The sequence below is a fragment of the Palaemon carinicauda genome, chromosome 27 (assembly GCF_036898095.1).
Source record: "Palaemon carinicauda isolate YSFRI2023 chromosome 27, ASM3689809v2, whole genome shotgun sequence".
Taxonomy (NCBI): domain Eukaryota; kingdom Metazoa; phylum Arthropoda; class Malacostraca; order Decapoda; family Palaemonidae; genus Palaemon; species Palaemon carinicauda.
Window position 1 is genome coordinate 86761561 of NC_090751.1, and position 24544 is coordinate 86786104.

A 24544-nucleotide genomic window follows, 5' to 3' on the forward strand; every position below is an offset into this window, starting at 1 on the left:
AAAATGAACATCCTTTCTTATAAATGATTACTAGGTTTTTTTATAAATGAGAAAATAAATTTTGCTATATGTATAACATACTACTGTTTTTCTTTAGCCAACAATATAAATTGTGTTGCAGTTTGTATTTTACTCCTTTCAAGGTGTAACAAAATAAAAATGACTTTCATTATTTATACTACTACAAATTAATTGGACAGGGAAGGAATCATATCATCATAATAGTTTGCAATTTTGTACAAAAATATACTTTGGCTCTGCAATTTTAACAACAATGCAAGACAAAAATATTTGACTGAAAGCACCACGAAATATCTGAACTCTTAACCAATGATAGTTCCTTTCCATAAATAATCTTGTTAGTCTTAATATAATGTTCATTAAAAAATAAGAATACCTTTCCTTAGAATACTGAGATTTTTCTATATATAGTACCAATAACATACAGTACTTAAAAAACTAGAGTAAATGATAATAAAACTCAGCGAAATATATTAAATGCATTTGCAATAAAATTATTATAAACAACAAAATATACTTTATAAAGTCCTGACTACTTAATCATAAAATTTTCCATTCACTACAGAAGTCACAAAATGCAAATTACAGGAACAATCCATCATAAACATCTTTTTCTAAAATACCCAAATTCTTGACTCATTCTAGCGAAGTGAATCAAGGTGAGACTGGATTTGTTCTAGTTGGTCATAAAAGGCATATAATTGTTCATGATTGAATTGCATCAGCACTTTCTCTGATGTGGAACTGCCTTTAGAGGTTCCATTTCTGTAAAGAGATAAAGAATGGACTAGATATTCAATGGTGGATAAACTCTTTTATATAAGATTGTGCATCACTTAAAATTTATGAATTTATCACTAAATACCATTTCCTAAAACAATAAACTCATAAGATTTAGAAAGCCTTATGGAAAATTAGGCCATTCAAAATTATTATAAGAACTCACAGCATATTAGTGCTGATTACTGTGTCTAGGTAACCTATTCTATAAAAATTCTACACCAGTATTCCACTTCCTACAATGAACCAATATCTTGTAATCTGACAAATTTAACAAGAGTGAAAGGTATGTGAAGTATCTTTTTAAACAGTTATGTATTCTTTTAAATTTAATTCATAAAGCCCTATCACTTATGGATAGCACCATTCTTGGTCTTCACAAAGCCACCTTGTTGTGGATGGCAGGATGAGACTTTAATTGGCATCCTCTACTGTCTGGAGTTTTAGTGTTAAAACACCTTGGATGTTGACTCCACCTGTAGGAGGTAGCTTCCTTTGAAAAAGATGCTACACTTACAAAGATGAAGATTGCTGCCCTGGTCATTATTGAAGTCATGTCCAGGGACTCACTGACTAAACTTTTGTCAGAAAATGGAATGAAAGACAGGATGTCATAGAGATCCTTCATTGTTTCTTCATAACTATATTAGCGAGAAGATAGATAATCATCTTAGTTAAAACCATTGGTGCTTGGCTGACCAGCCACACACTCCATCTAGATTTGAAGACATCCTTCAATGACCTGGCTCTCAAAACCCATTCCTGTCAATTAGACAAAGCAAAGAACTCACAGAGCCACTGCACTGCTCCATCTTTTTTTGGGTTCGAGCCATGTCGTCCTTCAAGGCGGCAGTTCCCAGATATGACGCATCGATAGCAAGGGAGGAGTGCCATCCACCACAAGAACCATACGGTTACGTAGCAAGAAGGGTAGGGGGAAGGAAAAGCTAGCCTAAGGCATAGACTAAGGAAGACAAGCATGCAACAAAGCAAATGCCTCACCTAGAATAATGAAAAATGTGTTAAGATATATATACAAAACACTTGAAACAGGCTAGCTAAGAAATTCATATAAAACAATGAGGAATTTGAAATCATGAGCTCCCGGCTTCTACCACATGACCGAAGCGAATCGAAAAAAATACACATCGCGAAAAATAAAAGGGAGAGAAACGGAATTCTCAACCAAAACAAACCACACAGTACTCAACATAAGTGAAGAAGCAGAAGTAGAAGCATCCCTGATCAAAAACCACAAAAACTTTGTGAAAAACAAAGCAGAAACTCCCAGAAGCACTATATAAAAATGGCGCTGCAAAAGGAAATGGAGACCAGCGTATGTATTTACATTAACACACTGGTATTGGAGTTGTAATGGCTCTCGCACTTTACCAATCCTATGCCATATCCTTCTAGACAAGGTTAACTCTATTCGAGGAAGGTTAGTCGCAGTTGTATTTAAACAGGTCCCTGTCACATACACGACAACTTTTAGGATATCTGCTCCACGGTAGTAACCCTGTGATACCTCTACAGGTAAAATTCTCTGGTATATCACTCGCAGAAATATCCCAAGTAGAATGCTTGGGAGGAGAGTAATGGAAATGGAGGTACAGGGAATGAGAAGGAGAGGGAGATCAAAGCGAAGGTGGATGGACTGTATCAAGGATGACCTTTGACCAAAGGGATTAACTAGTGATGAAGTGTGGGACAGAGGTAGAAGGAGAACGCTGGCCAGAAACATCGATCCCATATAAAAGTGGGAAAAGATGCAGACAAAGAAGAAGAAGTAAAAAGCTACCTAGAGGAACTTCCATCAGGACATGGCTATCTCACCCAAACATAGATTTTTCCTATGTCAAAAATCAAACTGAAGCCTGCTTTGTGACTGCCTCCGTAGCAGAAGATAGATGATGTGTCTGTGAAGAACAGTATGGATTTAATAGAACCTCCCGAGTCTCAGATTGGGCAGTTAAAAAGCTATAGAAGGCAATCAGTCCTACGTAATACTTGCAATTTCCTAGTCTCTCCATCTTCTGCCTGATACCTTTGATAACCTTACAGTATTTTCTTCTATCAGTGAAGTGTCAGAGATTTTGTAGAGATGCCTGGATAGGATAAGAAAAAGTAAAATGTATATCTTATGTAGGGCTTTGCATATAATTCTAGCCTTTGAATGGAAATCAAAACAAAATGTTGGCATTCAAAAATACCACAAAGAAACTCAAGTACTGTACTATGATATGTACAAGATACAAGAATTAACAAACTAACAGTAGCTTGACTGCTTAATGAAAGCTCGGGAAAATATACTCAACACAAAAACCTAATATAAACACAAATAAACTTACTGCTTATTCAAATGACTGTCACATCCCAGTGCTAAAAATTGAATTAAAGTTAACAAAAACCAAATTAACATCTTACCTGTTAATCTTTTGAGTGCCATAAGATGCATTGTACATCAGGTGAAAACTATAGTACTCCCTTTGGCACCAAATGATGTGTAGCAATTTATGTTATGTAACAGCCATTTTTTTTAATTGAGGTATAGGGAAATATGTAACATTATATATCAGGAAAAAGAAAATTTGATCACCTATACCATAAAAAATGTAAAGTCCTATCTTGTACAGTTTTGGTGCTAGGATGAGTTCAGTAAAGCGTCCAAAAAATGGAGCTGGGGACTTAAGTGCCAACTAATTTGGTGAGGGGTTGTAACTCAAATGGTTAAGATAATAAGTAGCCAATCATTTGGTAAACAGCTGCTACTTACATCAAAATGAATAAATTAGCATTGTAAAATTACACTTAGTATCACGAAGCACAAGCCTTCCAATCTTAAAATATAAACTAAAATTTATCTCTCTCAACCCTCATAACCCTTCAAAATGAGAGACAAACCAGCGCAGTATCATGCATATACTACTGGGCAGAAATGGTGCACGGTGGTCCATAAGAGTAACTCAATTTCTCTAACTTATTCTATCAAAGTCAATTAAGAGCTGTAATAACTCCACAGTGTATTACAGTATTATAATTGGGGATGAGGGGGTGATAATGTGACTCCCCGTTAAGTAACAACATAATAAAATTTCGAAAATATAACTGCATTCGTTGTATCTAGATTAATTGTACCCGTGAGTCATATAGCTCACTACTAAACTTCTTATGAGGTGGTAAGGTACTGTATTAGAATAATCATGAACTTACATACATATACCACGGCATTTCCCCCAATTTTGGGGGGTAGCCGACATCAAACAAATGAAACAAAAAAGGGGACCTCTCCTCTTTACGTTCCTCCCAGCCTGACAAGGGACTCAACCGAGTTCGGCTGGTACTGCTAGGGTACCACACCCCACCCTCCCCTGTTATCCACCACAGATGAAGCTTCATAATGCTAAATTCCCTACTGCTGCTACCTCCGCGGTCAACCAAGGCACCGGAGGAAGCAGCAGGGCCTACCGGAACTGCGTTACAATCGCTCGCCATTCATTCCTATTTCTAGCACGCTCTCTTGCCTCTCTCACATCTATCCTCCTATCACTCAGAGCTTCCTTCACTCCATCCATCCACCCAAACCTTGGCCTTCCTCTTGTACTTCTCCCATCAACCCTTGCATTCATCACCTTCTTTAGCAGACAGCCATTTTCCATTCTCTCAACATGGCCAAACCACCTCAACACATTCATATCCACTCTAGCTGCTAACTCATTTCTTACACCCGTTCTCACCTTCACTACTTCGGTCCTAACCTTATCTACTCGAGATACACCAGCCATACTCCTTAGACACTTCATCTCAAACACATTCAATGTCTGTCTCTCCGTCACTTTCATTCCCCACAACTCTGATCCATACATCACAGTTGGTACAATCACTTGCTCATATAGAACTCTCTTTACATTCATGCCCAGCCCTCTATTGTTTACTACTCCCTTAACTGCCCCCAACACTTTGCATCCTTCATTCACTCTCTGACGTACATCTGCTTCCACTCCACCATTTACTGCAACAACAGACCCCAAGTACTTATACTGATCCACCTCCTCAAGTTACTCCCCATTCAACATGACATTCAACCTCGCACCGACTTCCCTTCTCGTACATCTCATAACCTAACTCTTACCCACATTAACTTTCAACTTCCTTCTTTCACACACCCTTCCAAATTGTCACTAATCGGCCAAGCTTCTCTTCTGTGTCCGCAACCAGTACAGTATCATCCAAAAACAACAACTGATTTACCACCCATTCATGGTCATTCTCGTCTACCAGTTTCAATCCTCATCCAAGCACTTGAGCATTCACCTCTCTCACCACTCCATCAACATACAAGTTAAACAACCACGGCGACAACACACATCCCTGTCTCAGCCCCACTCTCACCGGAAACCAATCGCTCACTTCATTTCCTATCCTAATAGTGTACATGCTTTACTACCTTTGTAGAAACTTTTCACTGCTTGCAACAACCTTCCACCAACTCCATATAACCTCATGAACTTGAATATTTTAAATCTTTATATTTTAATAAATCTCACCTCATTAATATCAATCTAATTTAGCATTTACCATGGGATTAAATAGAAATAAACGTTGCCTCTTCAACTCATTAAAACATGATATGAGGAATGATTAAAGCTATGAATTGCTCCTAACACAATATGCATTAGGATAGAAGGAATGACATAAGTTATGCAATTCTCACCAACAAATTTGGAGATTCTCATTAAACCACAGCTAGAGCTTTTTTTAATAATTATGTGTATATATATAAATCTGCCTGTACTTTAATAACAAAATCTTTACAGTATTAGGAAAAGACAAATAGATGATTAAGAAGAGAAAAAGCACAAAACAAATCAAGCTCATTACTCTTTATTCAATCCATTCTCTTCCAATAAATAATCTTTTAAGCTCTAATAGAATATAGAAATCTACTCTGAATTTCTATTTACTACCTATAACAAGAAAGATTCTTGGTCTGGAAATAAGTCTTAACTTTAAAACTAGGTAAAAATATATAATTACTTTATTCATGGCAAATTTCATCCCTAGATAGAGCTTGGAGTTCATTGATTTGCTTGGCCAAAGCCAATGCAAAAAGAAACAAGATTTTTAAACTAAAATATAATTCTATGAATCACACCTTTGAAAAATTACAAATTCGGAGATAATTTGTATTTTTCCTAACTATACAAACCTTAGCTATTTAAAGTGGGTATTACTTTCGGCGTAGCTGAAAGGACGAGCCATTAAAATTTTAACGAGGGTTTACGACCCCACCGCTAGTTAGCGGGGGGTAGGGAGGGTAGTTAGCTACCCTCCCCCCTCACACACCTGTGTGGTAAGCTCACTTTGCTTAGAGGTAGGACTTCAAGGGGGACAGGGCTGGCGGGCAAGTTTGATTAAATAGCTAAGGTTTGTATAGTTAGGAAAAATACAAATTATCTCCGAATTTGTCATTTGTTCCGTAACTGGAATACAAACCACGCTATTTAAAGTGGGTGACTTAACCCTTAGGAAGGGTGGAATAAGTCCCAGCCATACTGGCTTTTGGCTTTGCCCGGGGACTCATTATCTGAGTGTGTCAGCACTCAACAATAAAGAGTCCCTGCACCTCGCTCGCACCTTGCTATGCAAGGGCTGCGGCCTACATAAGCTGTGTGTGTTTATGTGTGACTCGTCCTAGGAAGTTGACCTGAAGTTCTTGAGATGGAAAACTTTAGGTTAGGACTTTCCCAATTCCACCTCGTCAGGGTATGCAGACGTGACAGTATTAACTTAATACTCAGTGGTTTGAGGTCAGCTGTGCAGAGAACCCAGGATGCTGCTTTCCCCAAGAAAAGGGAGGATGAAGAAAAGAATATGGGCCAGACATAACTTTTCTTTCATGCAGACTAAAACCGGGTAACAATGCCCTCAACCCTCTGCTACTTGTCCATTAAGGAGCCTGAGGTTTAAAGCAGCTGTTATGCAGCCACCACAGGGCCGATAGAGAACGTATCAAGCATCCTGTGGGTCACGTCTTGCATGGTAGTGGGCTGTGAAGGTCGTCTGACGCTTTCACACTCCTACTTGTTGAACCTGCGTCACTGAGAAGTTCTTCTTGAAGGCCATGCCCCTGACATCATGCGCTCTAAGGCGACATGACGGAGGAGGGTCAGGATTAAGGGACAGATGGATTGCCCTACGAATCCATGCCGAGATGGTATTCTTGGTGACCCTCCTCTTTGTTCTCCAAGTGCTCACAAACAAAGCTTGCACTTGGGGACAAATGCAGCCGTTCTTTGAGATATAACCTCGGACTCCTTACTGGACACAGTAGGGGAAGCTCTGGGTCATCTGTTACAGAACGAAGACTCGAAATCCGGAAAGAGTCAAATCGAAGATCCGGCACTCCCGGAGTCTGTGTCTTAGCCACAAACTCAGAGATGAATATGAACGTTACCTCCCCTCATCCCCTTGCATGGGCGATGTCAACGAGAGACCATGAAGTTCACTGATTCGCTTGGCCGAGGCCAATGCTACTAGGTACACCGTCTTCCAAGTAAGGTGGCGATCTGAAGCCTGGCGAAATGGTTCATAGGGAGGTCTCTTAAGAGGCCTGAGAACTCGAACCATATTCCATGGAGGAAGTCTCACTTCCGACTGAGGGCAGGTAAGATCATATCTTCGTCTGAGTAGGGAAAGTTCCAGCGAGGGAGAAATATCCACTCCTTTGAGCCTGAAGGCTAGACTTAAGGCTGAGGGATAGCCTTTCATTGCCGAGACTGAAAGGCGCATTCTTCCTGCAAATATACGAAGAACTCTGCTATTGCTGGAATAGTGGTATCGAGTGGAGAGATACCCCTCATGACTCCAGCCACAGGAACTCACCACTTTGCCTGGTAGACCCCTGCGGATGATCTACGCAGGTGGCCAGATATCCCGTTCGCAACTCGTTGCGACAATCCTCTCTTAGCGAGGAGATGCTGGATAGTCTCCAGGCTTGAAGTCGAAGCGAAGCTATGGCTTTGTGAAAGATGTTGGCATGTGGCTGTTTGAGTAGGTTGTGCCGTAGAGGGAGTTCTCTCGGAAGTTCCGTTAGGAATTGCGGAAGGTCCGGAAACCATTCCGTGTGATGAGCCACAAAAGGGTCATCGAGAGATTGACCGATATTCTGGTCTTGTTGAGCATCCTCCTCATCAGACAGAACGAGGGAAAAGCTTAAACGTTGGTGCTGTCCCACCGTTGTTGGGAGGCATCTTGCCAGAGTGCCTTGGGATCTGGGACTGGGAGGGCAATACAGTGGGAGCTTGAAGGTCAGCGCTGTAGCGAACCGATCCACAGTCGGGTAACCCCACAAAGTCAGGACTTTGTTGGCTACTGGATGATCCGAGGACCACCCGGTACTCATTATATGAGAAGCTCTGCTTCGACCGTCAGCGAGTACATTCCCTTTGTCTGGGATGAAGCGAGCCGATAGAGGAATCGAGTGGACTTCGGTCATCTCAGTATCTCTACTGAGAGATGGGATAGCTGCTTGAAAAGGTACCTCCTTGCTTGTTGATGTAAGCCACTACTGTGGTGAAGTAGCTCATCACACCACAGAGTGATCCGCCAGGTCCTTGTTGGAATCTGTTGAAGGGCCAGGAAGACGGCCTTCATCTCTAGCAGATTTATATGGAGGCACTTTTCCGATTCTGACCACAGGGCTGAGGTCCTGTGGTACAGAACGTGCCCCCCCCCTTCCTTCGAGGTGTCCGAAAACAGCATCCAAACCGGAGGAAGGAACGAGAAGATCCATTTTCCTTTGTAGGTTCTCGCTTGTCACCCACCACTGGCGATTCGTCCGTTCCGCAGGATCCATAGGGATCATGGTGTCCGGGGAATCGCATCCTTGATTCCACCAGGACCTGAGTTGCCCCTGGAGAGACCTCATCCTGAGGCGACCGTAGAGAACTAGACGAGCCAAGGGTGAAAGGTGATCGAGGAGACATAACCACGATTGGGTTGGAAGCTCTTCTCGTCTGAGGAAAGGGCTTGCGACTCTTCTCAGCCTGTCGTCTGATGGAAAGGCATTATGGAGATTGGTGTCTATAATCCTGCCTAGGTGAACCAGTCATTGATTGGGCAGCAGAGCGGACTTCTCGAGACTTATCATGATCCTTAGATCCTGGCAAAGTCATAGAAGTTTGTCTCGGTGTCAAAGAAGGAATGACTCCGAGTCTGCTAGGATTAGGCAGTCATCCAGATAATGGAGGAGACGGAAGCCGATCCTGAGTGCCCATGATGAAATTAGGGTGAACAGTCCGGTGAAACCCTGTGGTGCTGTGGAGAGACCGAAACACAGCACCTTGAACTGGTACTCCTTGTAGTCTATGCTGAATCCTAAGTACTTCCTTGAAGACGGATGGACTGGGATCTGGAAGTACACGGTCTTCAGGTCCAGAATACACAAGAAGTCTTGCGGTTTACTGCCAGACTGACTGTGTCTGCGGTCTCCATGCTGACTGAAGCATGCTTTAATCTGGACCTCTGCCCACAGAGTTTGCCGCCTTGCTGATCCCATGACAAGGGTATTAAATGACACCGGATTCGTCCTCAGGGGAGGTAGAGGTGTTGTGAACAGGACGCGATATCCCTGACTGATTACAGAAATCGTCCAGGAAACGGCCCTGAGTTTCCGCAACTTGTCTGCGCAACCTTGTAGGTATCCCGCCACTGGCGGACATGCAGGGGAACTGGCAATCCTAGCGTTTGCGGCCTCGGCTGCTCCTTCTATGATTCTTCCCTCCCCTGAGAGACTAATTGCCTTTCTTGTCCTTGACTGGAAAGGGCTTAGACCCCACTGTCTTAGCTGCCGTTGTTTTGGTGGGACGTGGTTGCTGAGGTCCTGTAGGTTTATAGGGCTTGAATGTCAAAGCCCCATATAGGAGGGAGTCTTGGTGACTTCCTACACCTCTAAGCCGCCTGCTTCACGTCCTTAGGCTCAAACAGGTTGGTTCTCATAGCGAAAGAATGTCTGAGCCTGTAGATTTTGGTGCTGGGGACTCCCGTTACTGTCTTGGAGTCCTTTGACTCCCTCCCGGGAGGGATGCAGGACTCCAACCACGACGGAGGCAGGCTCTTCTCCACCCTTATTCGAGAAGACTTTACCGCGCAAGGTGGGGTTTCCCTTAATGGTGTGATTGGGGAACGTCTCACCTCCCGTGACTCTTCTGAGGGCGGGAAAACTTTGTCCGAAGATGAGGGTGAAAAGTCTGAGAGGGGAGAGTGCCTGCCTCGAAGACTTACGAGGAGACAGGTACGACCTCGTAGAAGTTACCTCGTCCGAAACTCCTCTTTTCCTCATCGGGAAAGTGGATGTAGCCAAGGATTTGTGGCTCAACTCAGAGAGAACGGCTTAAAAGCCTGTGCTACCGCTCTGATTAGAGTTCCAAACCAGGCTGCCGGCTGACGGCTGTGCTGTCAGACACTCCCTCTGGAGGGGAAATCGCCTATAAAAAGATAAGGAAGGCATGTTCCTGGGCCTTTCTGGAACCTTCCCCCCCACTGGCAAGCGCGCTGTTCTGTGCTGGGGGGGGAATGTAGCGATGGCGCCCTTACCGCGTGATGCCTGGCAGCCTCGCGCGGGGGAGGGTGATTGCGCTAGGGAGCGCGCTGGCGCTCGCGCGATGGGGAATACCCGAGGGTCGCGAGCGAGAAACTGTCGAAGCGCTGATGCGGGCGTGCGGGAATACCCTGGGCTCGCGCGCGGGAGACTGCTGAAAACGCGCGAGCGGGCGAGATTTCATAGAGTGCGCAGGAATCATATTGATGTGTAGGATCAGAATGAAGAGCCTGTGTGGACCAGAATGTTGGAGCGTTCTGCATCGCGAGGGAGTTTGTTGGCGCGCGCGGATATCAATCGGCACGCGGGGAAGACAATCGGTGCGCGCGAGCGCGTAAGACTATTGGCGCGCAAGCGGGAGACCATCGGTACCCCCGCGCGAAGAAGATCGTCGGCGCTTGAAGATCGCCGGCACTTGCGCGCGTAAGAAGATCATTGGAGCTTGAAGATCGTTGGCGCTTGCGCGCTTAAGAAGATCGTCGGCGCTCGCGCACGCGGGAAACCATCAGTGCCCGTGCGCGGACGATCGTCGGCGCTTACGCGTGTAGGAAGATCATCAGCGCTTGCGCGCGAAAGAAGATCGTCGGCGCTTACGCGCGTAGGAAGATCGTCAGCCCTTGTGCGCGAAAGAAGATCGTCGGCGCTGGCGTGCGTAAGAAGATCGTCGGTGCTTACACACGTACGAAGATCGTTGGCGTAAGAAGATCATTGGCGAGCGCGCGCGCGTTGCTAGTGCGCTAGGATGCAGGGTCAGCTGACAGGACGATCAGGAACTGGGATGTGTCCTTAAAAAGGGGAGGTCATCCTTCGATGAGGACCGTAGGCAGGACTGCTTCAGAGTCCAGAGCCGAAGTCCTTCGTTGCAGTGCAAGGTAGAGCTGGTACATCGGTAGGTCAGCTGGCTCAACACTGGAAGATCTGCTTGATACTCCGAGGAAGGGTCTCTATGAGAGACCTTTCCCGAGAACGGGAGAGGTGCCCTTCGTAGAAGAGAATAGGAGACACTCGCAGGCTGAATCACTGGTGAGCGCCTGTTCGCTATCTCAGGAAACTCCTACGATGTGCGCTGATGCGCAGGTGAACGTTGGCGCGCAGTCCCTGGAACAGGATGTCTCTGGATGGCAGTCTCAGGAACAGCAGGCGAGCGCTTGCGCGCAATTGCGCACAGGAGAACGTTGGCGCGCAAGGGATACCTGGCGCTTAAGGGACTTACTCACAATATGAGAAAGCCCCTTCTGTCCCAAAGGGACCAGTGCCCGTTGGATAACGGGGTGTGAGGGCGCCCACAGAGTCAGCAGCCAGGAACGGAGATGGCAGGTCAGCAGGTCTAGGAGATGGCTGGTCTAATCAGGAACAATCCTTCGAAGAGGGGTCTCTATGAGTGGCCTCTCTCACGAATGAGAGAGGTGAACACTTCGTAGAAAAGACTTGAAGACACTGGTGATGGCGCCCCTTAGGGCCGTTGGATCAGCAAGCTGACCTATAAGGAGCAATCCTCCAAAGAGGAGTTCTTAAGAGTGGCCTCCCTCGCGAACGAGAGAGATCACCAGACTGATCCTGCAGCTGCTCAGCCCCTTGAGCAAAGCTGCAGGTGCAACCGCTCAGCCCCAAGAGCATAGCCACCTGAAGTTTTCATGCGCCCAGCCTTGCAACCGCTCAGCTCCTTGAGCATGGTTACAAGTGCGGTCGCTCGGCACCAAGAGCATAACCGGCTGAGGACCAGGAAAACCCATCCAGGAATATTAAGGTATGAGAAGTTTCCCCTCTCACACCTGGGAAGGGAACCTTCCTCGGAAGGGAAGTTACCTATCCCTGGAGGCGAACCTCCTTAGCATTCTAAGATGAACTGAAGAGCTGACAGTTGTCACGGGAGGACTTCTAAGAGAAGGGAAAACGCCCATGACGAAGTCCTAGAGAGACAGCAGCGACAGCAGACTCCCCAGGCACAAACAGGACAGCTCTGCTTCGTTGGCACACTTTAGTGAAACGAAGAAAAAACTGCATAGTTAACTGGGAAAATAAAGTTAAAAAAAAATTATTTAACAGAAATTCTCCCGGGAGGAACTCCGAAGAGTAACCCCGAGGGAAAAGCAAAACATAAGAATTAAAAATTAAGTATGCGCCCTCCTCCCTCAATAACATTCACAGGAGAAGGGGGAGGGCGGAGAACTGTAACAAAAACAGAATTATAACAGAATTTTAATTATGTAATTCATCTAAGAATGATCACAAATAGTAAGAACCACTGACCCCCGAAGGGACGTGTTCTCCACAGAGAAGCTGAAAAGATAAAAATACAATTAGATTTCATTAAAAATAATTGAGACAAATAAACGGAATAGCAACCCAACCCGCAACGGGAAAGGAGCTTGCGTAAATAGTACGTAGTAGTAGTAGTAAGGGGTGAACGACCTCGAGTAGAGAGAGAGACCGTAGGCAAATTAAACTAGCACATTCCCTTCGCTGAGAATCCAAGTTCCCCGTAGGGAAGGAGGAACACCGAAGATAATAGATGAATGAAGAAAGTCCAGCGATGACGATTCCCCACGGCGGCCGAGTTAACGGAAAAGACAAAGGAAAAACCGAAGGACCAAGAGGGAGAGGCCGTACCCCACAACGTGGAACCGAGGTGGCCTAGCACTAAGCCGGTGACGTTGTCGTACACTACACACACAGCACAAACACTGAAACGAAAACTTACCAGATCTTAGTCCCAGTAACCTGATTCCTTTTGTAACTTTCAACCAACTGAGTTAAATATCTTTTCTTTTCAGTAGAAAAAATTATAGGAAAGAACTTCACTAGTTTCATAAATTGCTGGCCAGCAAATCTTGAAGGAAGAAAGCAAAAATAGGGGAGCAGATTTAGACAAAGTAAGTCTAATAGCAATTTTGTCCAACGGTAAATAAAACTTCTATGTGTTATAGCCATACAACTTTATAAACAGATTGGAGTAGTAACCACTTGTGACAAAACTGAAGGATAAAAAGTATTATAGTTAACTAACCTTTAAACTTAGCATCTGCATCTAAAGCAAGAACAGAAAGCACAAATAGACCAGTAGCAAAACTACTATTTGACTCCTAAGCATCTAAAAAAGCATTAAAAATAATACTACTGCATGTCTCTTTAGCCTTTTAGTTAATATATCTTGCTCCATTATACTCCATCTGTGCACAATATAAGAGGATATACATACTTCAATCAGGCCTCTACACTGAAAACATTAATCAGCCATTAAACAAAGCTTACTGTGGTAAGCAGCACATGTGGTGTATGTATTCCAATTAGGTAATTGTGTTGATGAACATATATCAACAATTCTAAACTGCAAAGACCTGGAAGACAATCTAGTGCTTAGCCAAAGAACTAAGAAACCTATCAACCATACAAGATAGATGAAGGAGCACACGAGTTGACTAAGAGGAGCTGATTAAATTAAGTACACCAATAGGGGGATGCTGGCTACCACGTTAGACGTGAAAGCTGTTTTGTGTTACTGTTCTTTTTTGCAATAGCTAGAACGAGTAACATTAAGAATACAGTATCCAGTAAATTCTTCAGAAAATATGAAATAATGCAGCAAATGAATGCATATCATAAATATGAAACCTTGGAAAGATGGCAAATGTTGATATAATTTGTATTCTTCCTAACTATACAAACCTGAGCTCTTTACTAAGAGATTGAATAGTGCGAGCTAGTGTTCAGCTTGCGCTGATCAATCTCCATGTAAAGAGCGAACAGTTTGTACTTGCGTCGGAACAAACAGAAAAGCACAAAGAATGATTTTGTACCAACTGACTGACATTCTTTTACTTTCTTTAAAGATGGACTAGTGTCTGGAGCTATTTGTGGCACACGAAAAGGCTAATTATTAGTAATAGGTTACACAGTGATGAGTGAGACATTTATCATGACATTCCTTAAGATTACGAATTTATATACTCAAACCAAGCTAATAACACACCTACCCAAGGGTTAACTGTAAATGACCAATGGGTTGTGCCTGCCGTGCTAAGGTTGAAGATGCTGATTTAAGATGTAAATCCCAGGCAACATCTTCTAACTGTAAAGTAATTAATCAAGACAATTACAGAAGATATCTTAATCAATGAGACATCTATGCTAAAACCAATTTTTTGGATAAAAAATTGCATGAAATATTTGACCTTACATGCAACATCAAATGTAAAATATGAACAATTTGTTATATGAGTAACCATCAGTAAAACAAAAAGCAGTTCTGAATAATATTGACTACCTAAACTAAAATTTTTTTAAAAATAGAATTTGTATTTTTCCTATTTATACAAAACTGAGTCCTTCAAAATATGGGAATATTTTCAACAGAGCTGAAATGACTGTCAAATTCATTAAAAAGGTAATTGTTCCGTAACCGAAATACAAACCACGCTATTTACATTGGGTTTACTTTCGGCGTAGCTGAAATTGACGAGCCAATAGATTTTAACGAGGGTTAACTACCCCCGCGCTAGTTAGCAGGGGTAGGGGAAGGGGTAGCTTGCTACCCCTCCCCCCCCACACACTGGTGATTTGCTTCACTTCACTTTTGGCTCGGACAATGTGCAGACGTGTCTGTCTATCATCATCGTTATTGACAGCCTTAATCTTTTCTTTGCTTTTCCTCAGCTGTGTGTTTGAAGTTGGCCTCGCCCTTTGGTATTCATCATGCGCAAGTGCCCTGGGATCGCCGGCCGCCCTTGCGGTACCTTCATGTCGGAAGTGGATACCGATCCTCACACCCTTTGCCCGCAGTGTCGAGGCCGACGGTGTGATAGGGAAAATACACGTAGTGAGTGTAGGGAGTGCTCTGCCTCCCAGTGGGAGAGGTTTGCCCGCCGGCGTAAGAAGAAGTCCAAGAGAGACCGTTCTCCTTTGGGGGTTGCCTTGAAGGATGAAGGTTCTCGGGACTCTTCTTACGCCGCCCAAACCTCCTCCAAAGCTCCCCCTCGTCCGGCTTCTAGTGAGAGGCCGCCAAGTGGGAGCGCAGGCCCTTGTTCTGTTTCCCGACCTCGGTGTGCGGGAGAGGGCGTCGCCTCCCATAGCGGGACGGCTCTCCCTCCTCCTCCGGAGAAGGATTTTGATAATGTTGATCCTGTGTCTAATGATGATCTTTTTCAGCTTTGGGCTTCCTTGGGGCTTAAGGGCCTGCCCTCCAAGGAAGCCCTGTTTGACCTTATTCAGTTAGGGGCCGCTGTCAAGCAGTCGCCGGTGATAGCAGAGGTAGATCCTCTGTCTATCGTCGATGTAGTGGTGGCAGAGGCTTCCGACGAGTCTGGTCAAACCTCTGCGGCGCCTGATGTTGATGACGTTGCTGAACGCTCTCCTCCCCCTTCTGTACATCCTTCAGAGGGGGAAGGGGGTCCCAAGGGCTCTCCTGCGGCTAAGTCTCCCCCTCGGGGGAGCACTCTGACTGAGACTCCTCTTCGGAGGACTGATGATCCTGACGACCTCCCTCGTGGCCGCCTTCGCTGTAAGGCTCATCGTCCGCTTCGCCGCAAGGGCCTCCCGTCTCCCTATAAGGATGTCAAGAGGCGCCTTTTCGAGTCTTCTCCTCCTCCGTCCTCCGATGGGGACTCTCCTCGCCGGGAGCAGACTGTAGCAGCCGCGTCCTTAGACCTCTCCGGAGATCGTTCACGTTCTCCCACGCCTTCCAGACCTTCTACTTCCTGTGCAGATGGCCAGCAGTCTTCTGATCTCGTCAGCCGACGGGCACCGGTCCCTTCGGGGCAAAGGGATGTCGCCCACGGTGTGGGCACTTCCCTTGCGCGTCAGGGTTCCCCTGCGCGTTCACGCGTAGTAGCGCACCAGCGCTCTCCTGCTCGTCAGCGCTGTCCAGATCGCCAGTGCTCTCCTGTTCACCAGCGCTCTTCTGATGATCAAAGCCCCACTGCTCGCCAGCGCTCTCCTATGGACAACGAACATCCTCCTGTTCCTGCTGCGCGCCCAGCGCGCCAACGGTCTCCTGAGCGCACTAGATCTCCTGCTCGTCAACGCGCACCTGCGCTTCCAGTTCCTGACACGCGCCCTGTGTGACCACGCGCCCCAGAACTCCGGTTCAGGACATGGGCAAGGACTCAACTTCTCCTCGCCCTCGCGATCCTGCTCGTCAGCTTTCTCCTGAGCAGCAACGCGCGCGGTCTCCTGCGCGTACATCCAGAGTTCCTGCATGCCCACGCGCCTCCTCTTCCTGAGCCCACTCGCGAGCATTTGCCTTTGCGCGTCGCGCCGATAGCTCCTGCACAGTCTTCTACGCGCCGTCTTCCTGCTCGCCAGCGTTCTCCAGCGCGCCAGCGATCTCCGACGCATCAACGTTCTCCTGCTCGTCAGCGATCTCCTGCGCGTCAACGATCACCAGCGCGTCAGCGCTCCTCTGAGCGCCGGCGATCTCCAGATCCCCCTCGTGATCCATCGCCTGCGCGCAAGCGCTCTCCTGCGCGCAAGCGCTCTCCTACGCGTCAGCGCCCAGCGGATCCGGAGAAACATAGGTCCCCTGCGATCAGCTCGCCCAAGCGCGGTCGCTCGCCTGCGCGTTCTACGCACCATTGCTCGCCACCGCGCCACCACGCGCCATCGCTCGCCTGCGCGCCAGTGTTCGCCAACACGCCATCGATCGCCGACTCGCCATCGCTCGCCCACGAGTCACAGGTCTCCAGGACACTATCGGTCCCCTGGCCCTCAGCGGTCTCCCGAGCGCTCTCGTTCGCCCACGCGCCAGCGTGTTCACTTGCCAACGCGCCAGCGTGTTCACTTGCCAACGCGCCAGCGTGTTCACTTGCCAACGCGCTCACTCGCCAGCTCGCCCGCGCACTCACTCGCCTATGCGCCCGTTCGCCCGCGCGATCGCCCGCGCGCTCGTTTGTCTCTGCGCGATTGCGCGCCCGCGCTCCAACAGCCCCTCGCGCGCGACTCTTTTGTATCGCCTCTGCGCGAGCGTCAGCACGACCCCCGTTCGCGTCGGGTTCTGTGGCTTGCGGCAGCAGCAGGGACGCGTGTCGCCAGGTCGCAGTCGGGATCGCCTCCGCCTAAGCGCAGGTCTCTTTTGCAGAACAAGGAAGGACCTTCAGAGAGGTCAAGGCAACTTTCTTCCCCTTCTTTTTTGCAGGCAGGTCCAGTGGTGTCCACTCCGAAGGATCGCCCGATCCCCTTCCCTCCAGCGGGAATTTCGGACTCTGTGTCCGTGTCTCGGCAGTCTTGGTTTGGTCCTCTGATGCGGGCGTTAGTGAAGGCTATGAAGCCGGCTCTCGCCAATCTAGGACACAAGCCAACGACGGCCTCGCCCCCGCTGAAGAGAAGGAGAGGATTGGACTTCGTGGTGACTTCTCCCAGGGAGAAGTTGGTTCCTAAGAGGTCTGTCAGGAAGGCTCTGTCCCCTTCGCAGTCGTTTTCTCCTTCTCCCGTAGACGAGGCCTTTCCGTCCTCAGGAGAGTCCAGTGAGGCGGCGGTCTCCCCCTCGGCACCAAGGGGGAGTCACCTCCTCGTGGAGGAGAATCGTCTCGCGCGAAAGGTGCCTACCAGACCTCTTTGCTGGAGTCTTGTATCCCGCCCAGGAGGGAACCCAAGGACTCCAAGACGATGCCGAAGTCTTCTTCACGTATTCGTCAGGAACCAGCCAGACCCCGGGAGAACATCCACGTGTCTCCCCAGGAAGAGCTTCCGGGGACAGGAGACTTAGCTACCAGTCTGCAGGGAGGAGAGCAGCAAGAGTCTGAGCATGCCTTCTGGCAGGTCTTGGGCCTGATGAGACAGCTCAACGGGTTCATGGACCCTGTGATCGCCCCCCATGAAGGCAAGGACACGGTCCTGGATCAGGTTTATGGAACTCAGAAGCCCCCAAAGGCCAGCGCAGCTCTGCCCTGGTCCCAGGGGCTGAAGAGTGCCAGAGCCAGGGCCAACGCTCAGCTCGCAGTACTCACTTCCTCCAGTCGTTCCTCTGCCGGGAACAAACTCCTCCCTCCTCCTCGTCTCCAGCAGAGGAGGTATTTTGAGATCATGAGGGAGTCTAGCCTCGCTCTTCCCCTCCACCATTCGGTGGAAGAGCTTACTAGGGGAGTTCCTCTTGAGAAGCTCTCCGCTCGGCAGGTGACGTTCTCGGCGTCGGAGATCCTGAGCCACGAGAAGGTCGCGAAGTGTGCCATGCAGGCCACTTCGTGGCTGGATGTCTGGCTAGGTTCTCTGGGCATCCTATTGCGCTCCGAGGATCTGTTTAAGGAGACCATTTAAGGAGACCAATAGGAAGGCCCTGGAGACCTTCCTCCTCTCGGGCACTCGCTCCATCGAGTTCCTGGCACATCAGGTTACCAACCTGTGGGCCAACTCGGTACTGAAGCGTCGTGATGCGGTGACCGAGAAGATCCATCCGAAGGTCCCCGCCGTGGATGTCTGCAGGCTCAGACACGCCTCCCTCCTTGGGGGGAATTTGTTTGAGCCCCAAGATATGGAACGAACAGCTGAGAGGTGGAGGAAGTCTAGCCAGGACTACCTCCTCCAAAGGGCCCTTGCATCTTGGCCCTACAAGCCTCCAGCTCCACAGCAACATCAGCAGCAGCCTCGCAAGACACTGAAGCAGGCACCGGCAGCTAAGAAAGTGGTGTCTAAGCCCCAGCCCTTTCCTGCCAAGGACAAGAGGGGCAGTAAGTCATCCAGGGGAGGCAAGACTCCTAGAGGGAGCGGCCGCGGCCACAAACGCTAGGAGTGGCAGTCCCCCCGCGTGTCCACCTGTGGGGGGATGCCTTCAAAGTTGCGTGCACAGGTGGCAGCAACATGGGGCCGATGCTTGGACGGTCTCCATGATCGGCCAAGGGTATCGCGTCCCATTCACGACATCTCAACCTCCTCTGACAGCGAATCCAGTATCGTTGAGCTCCTATGCCATGGGATCGGCAAAGGGGCTAGCCCTTCGGGCGGTAGTCGAGACCATGCTCAAGAAGGATGCTCTCCAGGAGGTTGTCGACGGCTCCCCAGGTTTCTTCAGTCGACTCTTTCTTGTAAAGAAGGCGTCTGGAGGCTGGAGACCCATCATCGACCTCTCAACTCTGAACAAGTTTGTCAAGCAAACTTCGTTCAGCATGGAGACAGCGGACATGGTCAGACTTGCAGTGAGACCACAAGACTTCATGTGCACACTGGATCTGAAGGACGCGTACTTCCAGATCCCAATCCATCCGTCTTCCAGGAAGTACTTGAGATTTAGCCTAGACAGCAAGACCTACCAGTTCAAGGTGCTGTGCTTCGGTCTCTCCACAGCACCTCAGGTGTTCACCAGAGTGTTTTCCCTGATTTCGTCTTGGGCGCACAGGAACGGCATCCGTCTCCTCCGTTATCTGGACGACTGGCTGATCCTAGCAGACTTCTGGGACTTTGCCAGGATCTGGGGATCTTGGTAAATCTCGAGAAGTCCTCTCTGCAGCCGTCCCAACGACTGGTTTATCTAGGCATGTTGTTAGACACCAATCTCCACAAAGCCTTTCCATCAGACGACAGGATAGCAAGGCTGAGGAGGGTGGCGGAACCCTTCCTCAGGCGGGAAGAGCTTCCTGCCCAATCGTGGTTGCGTCTCTTAGGTCACCTGTCCTCCCTGGCTCGTCTGGTTCCAAACGGCCGCCTCAGGATGAGATCCCTGCAGTGGTGGCTCAAGTCCCGGTGGAATCAAGTATCCGATTCCCCGGACTTTCTGGTCCCGATAGGATCTTCGGAACAGGCGGACCTGCGGTGGTGGCTGGTTGACGAGAACCTGCGAAAGGGAGTGGATCTTCTCGTCCTCCCTCCGGAATTGACACTGTTTTTGGACGCGTCAAAAGAAGGGTGGGGGGCGCACATTCTGAACCAGAGGACCTCAGGCCTTTGGTCAGAATCAGAAAAGTACCTGCACATCAACCTGCTAGAAATGAAGGCCGTTTTCCTGGCTCTTCAACAGTTCCAACGGACCCTGGCGGGTCACTCCGTGGTGGTGATTAGCGACAACACCACGGTAGTGGCTTATATCAACAAGCAGGGAGGTACTTTTTCGCATCAGCTATCCCATCTTGCAGTAGAGATTCTGAGGTGGACTGAAGTCCACTCGATAACACTATCAGCTCGTTTCATTTCTGGCAAGAGGAATGTGCTCGCCGACAGTCCGAGTAGGGCTTCGCAGATAGTGAGAACCGAGTGGTCTTTGGATCCTCAGATAGCCAACAAAGTCCTGACTTTGTGGGGTTCCCCGACGGTGGATCTGTTCGCGACAGCTTTGAATTTCAAACTGCCCCTGTACTGCTCCCCAGTCCCGGACCCCAAGGCACTCTGGCAAGATGCTTTCCAACAACGGTGGGACAACAACGACGTGTACGCCTTCCCACCGTTCTGTCTGATGAGAAGGGTGCTCAACAGGACCAGACTATCGGTCAACTTGTCGATGACTCTGATAGCTCCGCTATGGCATCACGCGGAATGGTTCCCGGACCTTCTGCAGCTCCTGACGGAGCTCCCGAGAGAGCTTCCCCCACGACACGAGCTACTCAGACAGCCACATTGCAACATCTTCCACAAAGCCGTAGCCTCGCTTCGGCTTCACGCCTGGAGACTGTCCAGCGTCTCCTCACGGAGAGAGGCTTTTCGCAACAGGTTGCAGAGAGAATGTCTCGGCACCTGCGAAAGTCCTCTGAAGGAGTCTACCAGGTGAAGTGGAGAGTCTTCTGTGGTTGGTGTCGTGGGAGGGGTATCTCTCCACTCGATGCCACTATTCCAGCAATAGCGGAGTTTCTCGTTTATTTGCGGGAGGAAATGCGCCTTTCGGTCTCAGCGGTGAAAGGCTATCGCTCAGCCTTGAGCTTGGCTTTTAGGCTGAAAGGAGTGGACATTTCTTCCTCACTGGAACTCTCTCTACTCATACGTAGCTATGAGCTTACCTGCCCTCAGTCGGAAGTGAGACCTCCTCCATGGAACGTGGTTCGGATTCTCAGGGCTCTTAAGAGACCTCCCTTCGAACCATTACGCCAGGCCTCTGATCGCCACCTGTCTTGGAAGACGGCTTTCCTACTCGCTTTGGCCTCTGCTAAGCGAGTTAGTGAACTTCATGGTCTCTCGTACGACGTCGCCCATTCAAGGGGATGGGGGGAGGTAACGTTCAGGTTCGTCCCTGAGTTTGTTGCCAAGACTCAGAACCCTGGAGTGCCGGACCCACGGTTCGACTCTTTCAGGGTCACGAGTCTCCGTTCTGTAACAAGCGACCCAGACCAGCTGCTATTATGTCCAGTGAGGAGTCTGAGGTGTTACTTGAAGAGAACAGCTGCAGTTCGTCCTCAAGTGCAAGCATTGTTTGTTAGCACAGGCAGGATGAAGAGGAGGGTCACCAAGAACACCATCTCGGCTTGGATTCGAAAGGTTATCCCTCACGCCTTGAATCCAGACCCTCCTCCGTCACGTCGCCCTAGGGCACACGACGTCAGGGTCATCGCTACGTCCCTGGCCTTCAAGAGAAACTTCTCTGTGACGCAGGTGCTTCAAGCTGGGGTCTGGAAGTGTCAGACGACCTTCACAGCCCACTACCTGCAGGACGTGACCCACAGGAGCCTCGATACTTTTTCTATTGGCCCTGTGGTGGCTGCACAACAGCTGGTCTAACCTCAGGCTCCTTTATGGACAAGTAGCAGTAGGTTGAGGGCGTTGTTACCCGGTTTTAGTCTGCGTGAATGAAAGAGTATGTCTGACCCTTACTTCTTTCTTCATCCTCCCCTCTCTTGGGGAAGCAGCATCCTGGTCTCCGCATAGCTGACCTCAACCTCTGCAGGTAAACCATGCTACCTTGTGCTCCTAGTATTAAGCTTAATACTGTCGCGTCCCCCATACCCTGACGAGGTGGTATTGGGAACGTCCTATCCTGGATTCCTAACCAAAGGTCTCAAGGTCAACTTCATAGGACGAGTTACGCTCTTTCCTCCACACACAACTTATGTAGGCCACACGTTCCTTGCGGAGCAAGGAACTTGTGAGGTGCAGGGACTCCTTTTCTCGAGTGCTACTCACTTGGAGTCGGAGTCCCCGGGTAAAGCCAAAGTCAGTAAGGCTGGGGACTTTCCACCCTTCCTAAGGGGTAAGTCACCCAATGTAAATAGCGTGGTTTGTATTTCGGTTACGGAACAAATGACAAATTCGGAGATAATTTGTATTTTTCCTAACCATACAAACCTTAGTTATTTACACATATTTGCCCGCCAGCCCTGTCCCCCAAGTCAAGTCTTACTTCTAAGTGAAGTGAAGCTAATCACCTTGTGTGTGTGTGTGTGTGGGGGGGGGGTTAACAAGCTACCCCTTCCCCTACCCCCACTGGTTTGTTGATTATTGTGCCATGAAGGTTACTGCCTTCCCACCAAGCAACATGAGACTCTTGTACTTATCCAAAGAATCCGGGGTTGATAACCCAATTGACTTTAAAAAATATGTCAATGCACCTAACCCCTGGACGAGCAATGAGACAGCTTGGAGGAAGGCCATGGCAGATGATTTTATGGCCACAAACAATTTCAGGGCCACAGACTTAGTGGTCAAGAAAGACGTGCCTTCTGACTTGAGTCTGTCTAAGGAGAGTCTTTAGGTTAATTGATGGGTTAACGTAAAAAGGTGATGACGCACCAAGCTCTGGTGCATAGAAATTTCTCTGCCTTGAGAGTATGGAAGGAAATATCTTTTTGACTGATTGGAAGTGACAGAGTTCTCAGATCCATAGATCTGATCATCAACTCAATCCTGGGCCAACCTAGCCAGATCTGACCAGGGAAGCTCCAAGGATGGCTTTGACCCTTAAGTGGCACCAAAGTGCCGATCAATCTCTGTCGGTACTGGCCTAAGGACTGGTACCTTAGGGCAGACGAATCCTGAGCACCCTCATACCCAGCTGGGATAGAGGGTGTTGCAGGCTGTTATAGAGATTCACCTAACCCCCATGAATAAGATCTCTTTGTGACCCAAGGACAGAGCAAGCAACAAAATTGGGAGCTGATGATGGGCAAGGACGGGTGACAACAGCATGGAAGGATCCATACCACTGATCTTGGCAGACACAGAAGTACATAGTAGCTTCTATTCTTCGTTTTACTGATCAAAGAGGGACATGGCCCTGGCCCCGGCCCCTTATCCATGGGCACATGCTACTAGCACCTCCACTACCTACTTGTGGTCGTTGACTAATTACAGCCTTGAGAGGTGCCATCTTTTCTAGATGGGGTACTGAATTACCACAACCAAAGAAGGGAACATGAGACCATCATCTATGTAGGAAAGGTGAGGGAGGGTGCCAAAGTTCTTTCAATAGAAGACAAACAGAAGGTTTATGGGGCCCTAAACCTCTGCTCGCTGGCAGGAAAACCTAGGCTGTGTCATGACACCGGACCAAGGGAGATGGAAAACAGGTCAGGGAACAACTCGGATGTCTTCTAACCATCACTCAAAAGATAGTTGGTGTTGTAAGGTCCCCTTTCCTTACAACTACAACTGGCCTTCCTGGAATTCTCCGACTTCTTTTCCTCCTTCTTCCCCTTAGAAGGAGCATCAGATTCAGAGTCAGAAGACAAGGGGGAGGAATAGGAGTTGGAGGATGAAGAAGAACATACACATTTCTTCCTCTTACCAATCCTCACAAGCAGCTCTGAAATCAGAGGAGTTGAGGTCCAAGCGACCATTAACGACGACACTCCTCTGAAGGGAGAAACCACACTGATTGCTCCAACAGGAACCACAATGCCAGGGAATGCTGTCGGAGGGGAGGAGGTAGGCACACTCACTGGGGCTTGCAACACAGACACAGGGGCTAGGGTCACAGTTCTTTTGGGTTTAGGGGAATTACCAAAGGAGACATCACTGAGGTCACTGGCATTGGGGGGCACAAACCTGCCTTTAACCCCAGGAGTCACCATGGGAGAAACTGGTACTGGGGACACTGTGGGAGAGGTAGTGTTAGCTAACAGTTCCCTCAACAAAGTAGTGGAGGGCCTACTTGAACAACCTAAGGAGGTCCAAGCCTTCCTTAGGTCAAATTGTTGTCAATGGTCTGCATGGAAACAGGTGAAGAGCTTCCATTTTTTGATGGCGTACGGCAAACATTAGGGAAACTTCACAAACCACCATAGCCTGAAAAGCCCATCG

The 24544-nt window shown here is 48.3% G+C and overlaps 1 protein-coding gene across 1 annotated transcript in view; it reads right to left on the bottom strand.

Annotated features, from left to right (window-relative positions):
* Nucleotides 1-487: 487 nt before the first annotated feature.
* LOC137621229 (COMM domain-containing protein 10-like) overlaps nucleotides 488-24544 on the bottom strand; it is a 45550-nt gene continuing 21493 nt past the window's right edge. The window contains exons 4-5 of the mRNA XM_068351627.1: nucleotides 14377-14471; nucleotides 488-786 (exon numbers count right to left, since the gene is read on the bottom strand). Coding sequence (XP_068207728.1) covers nucleotides 663-786; nucleotides 14377-14471 — 219 coding nt within the window. The 3' untranslated portion in view covers nucleotides 488-662. The remainder of the gene's footprint in view (nucleotides 787-14376; nucleotides 14472-24544) is intronic.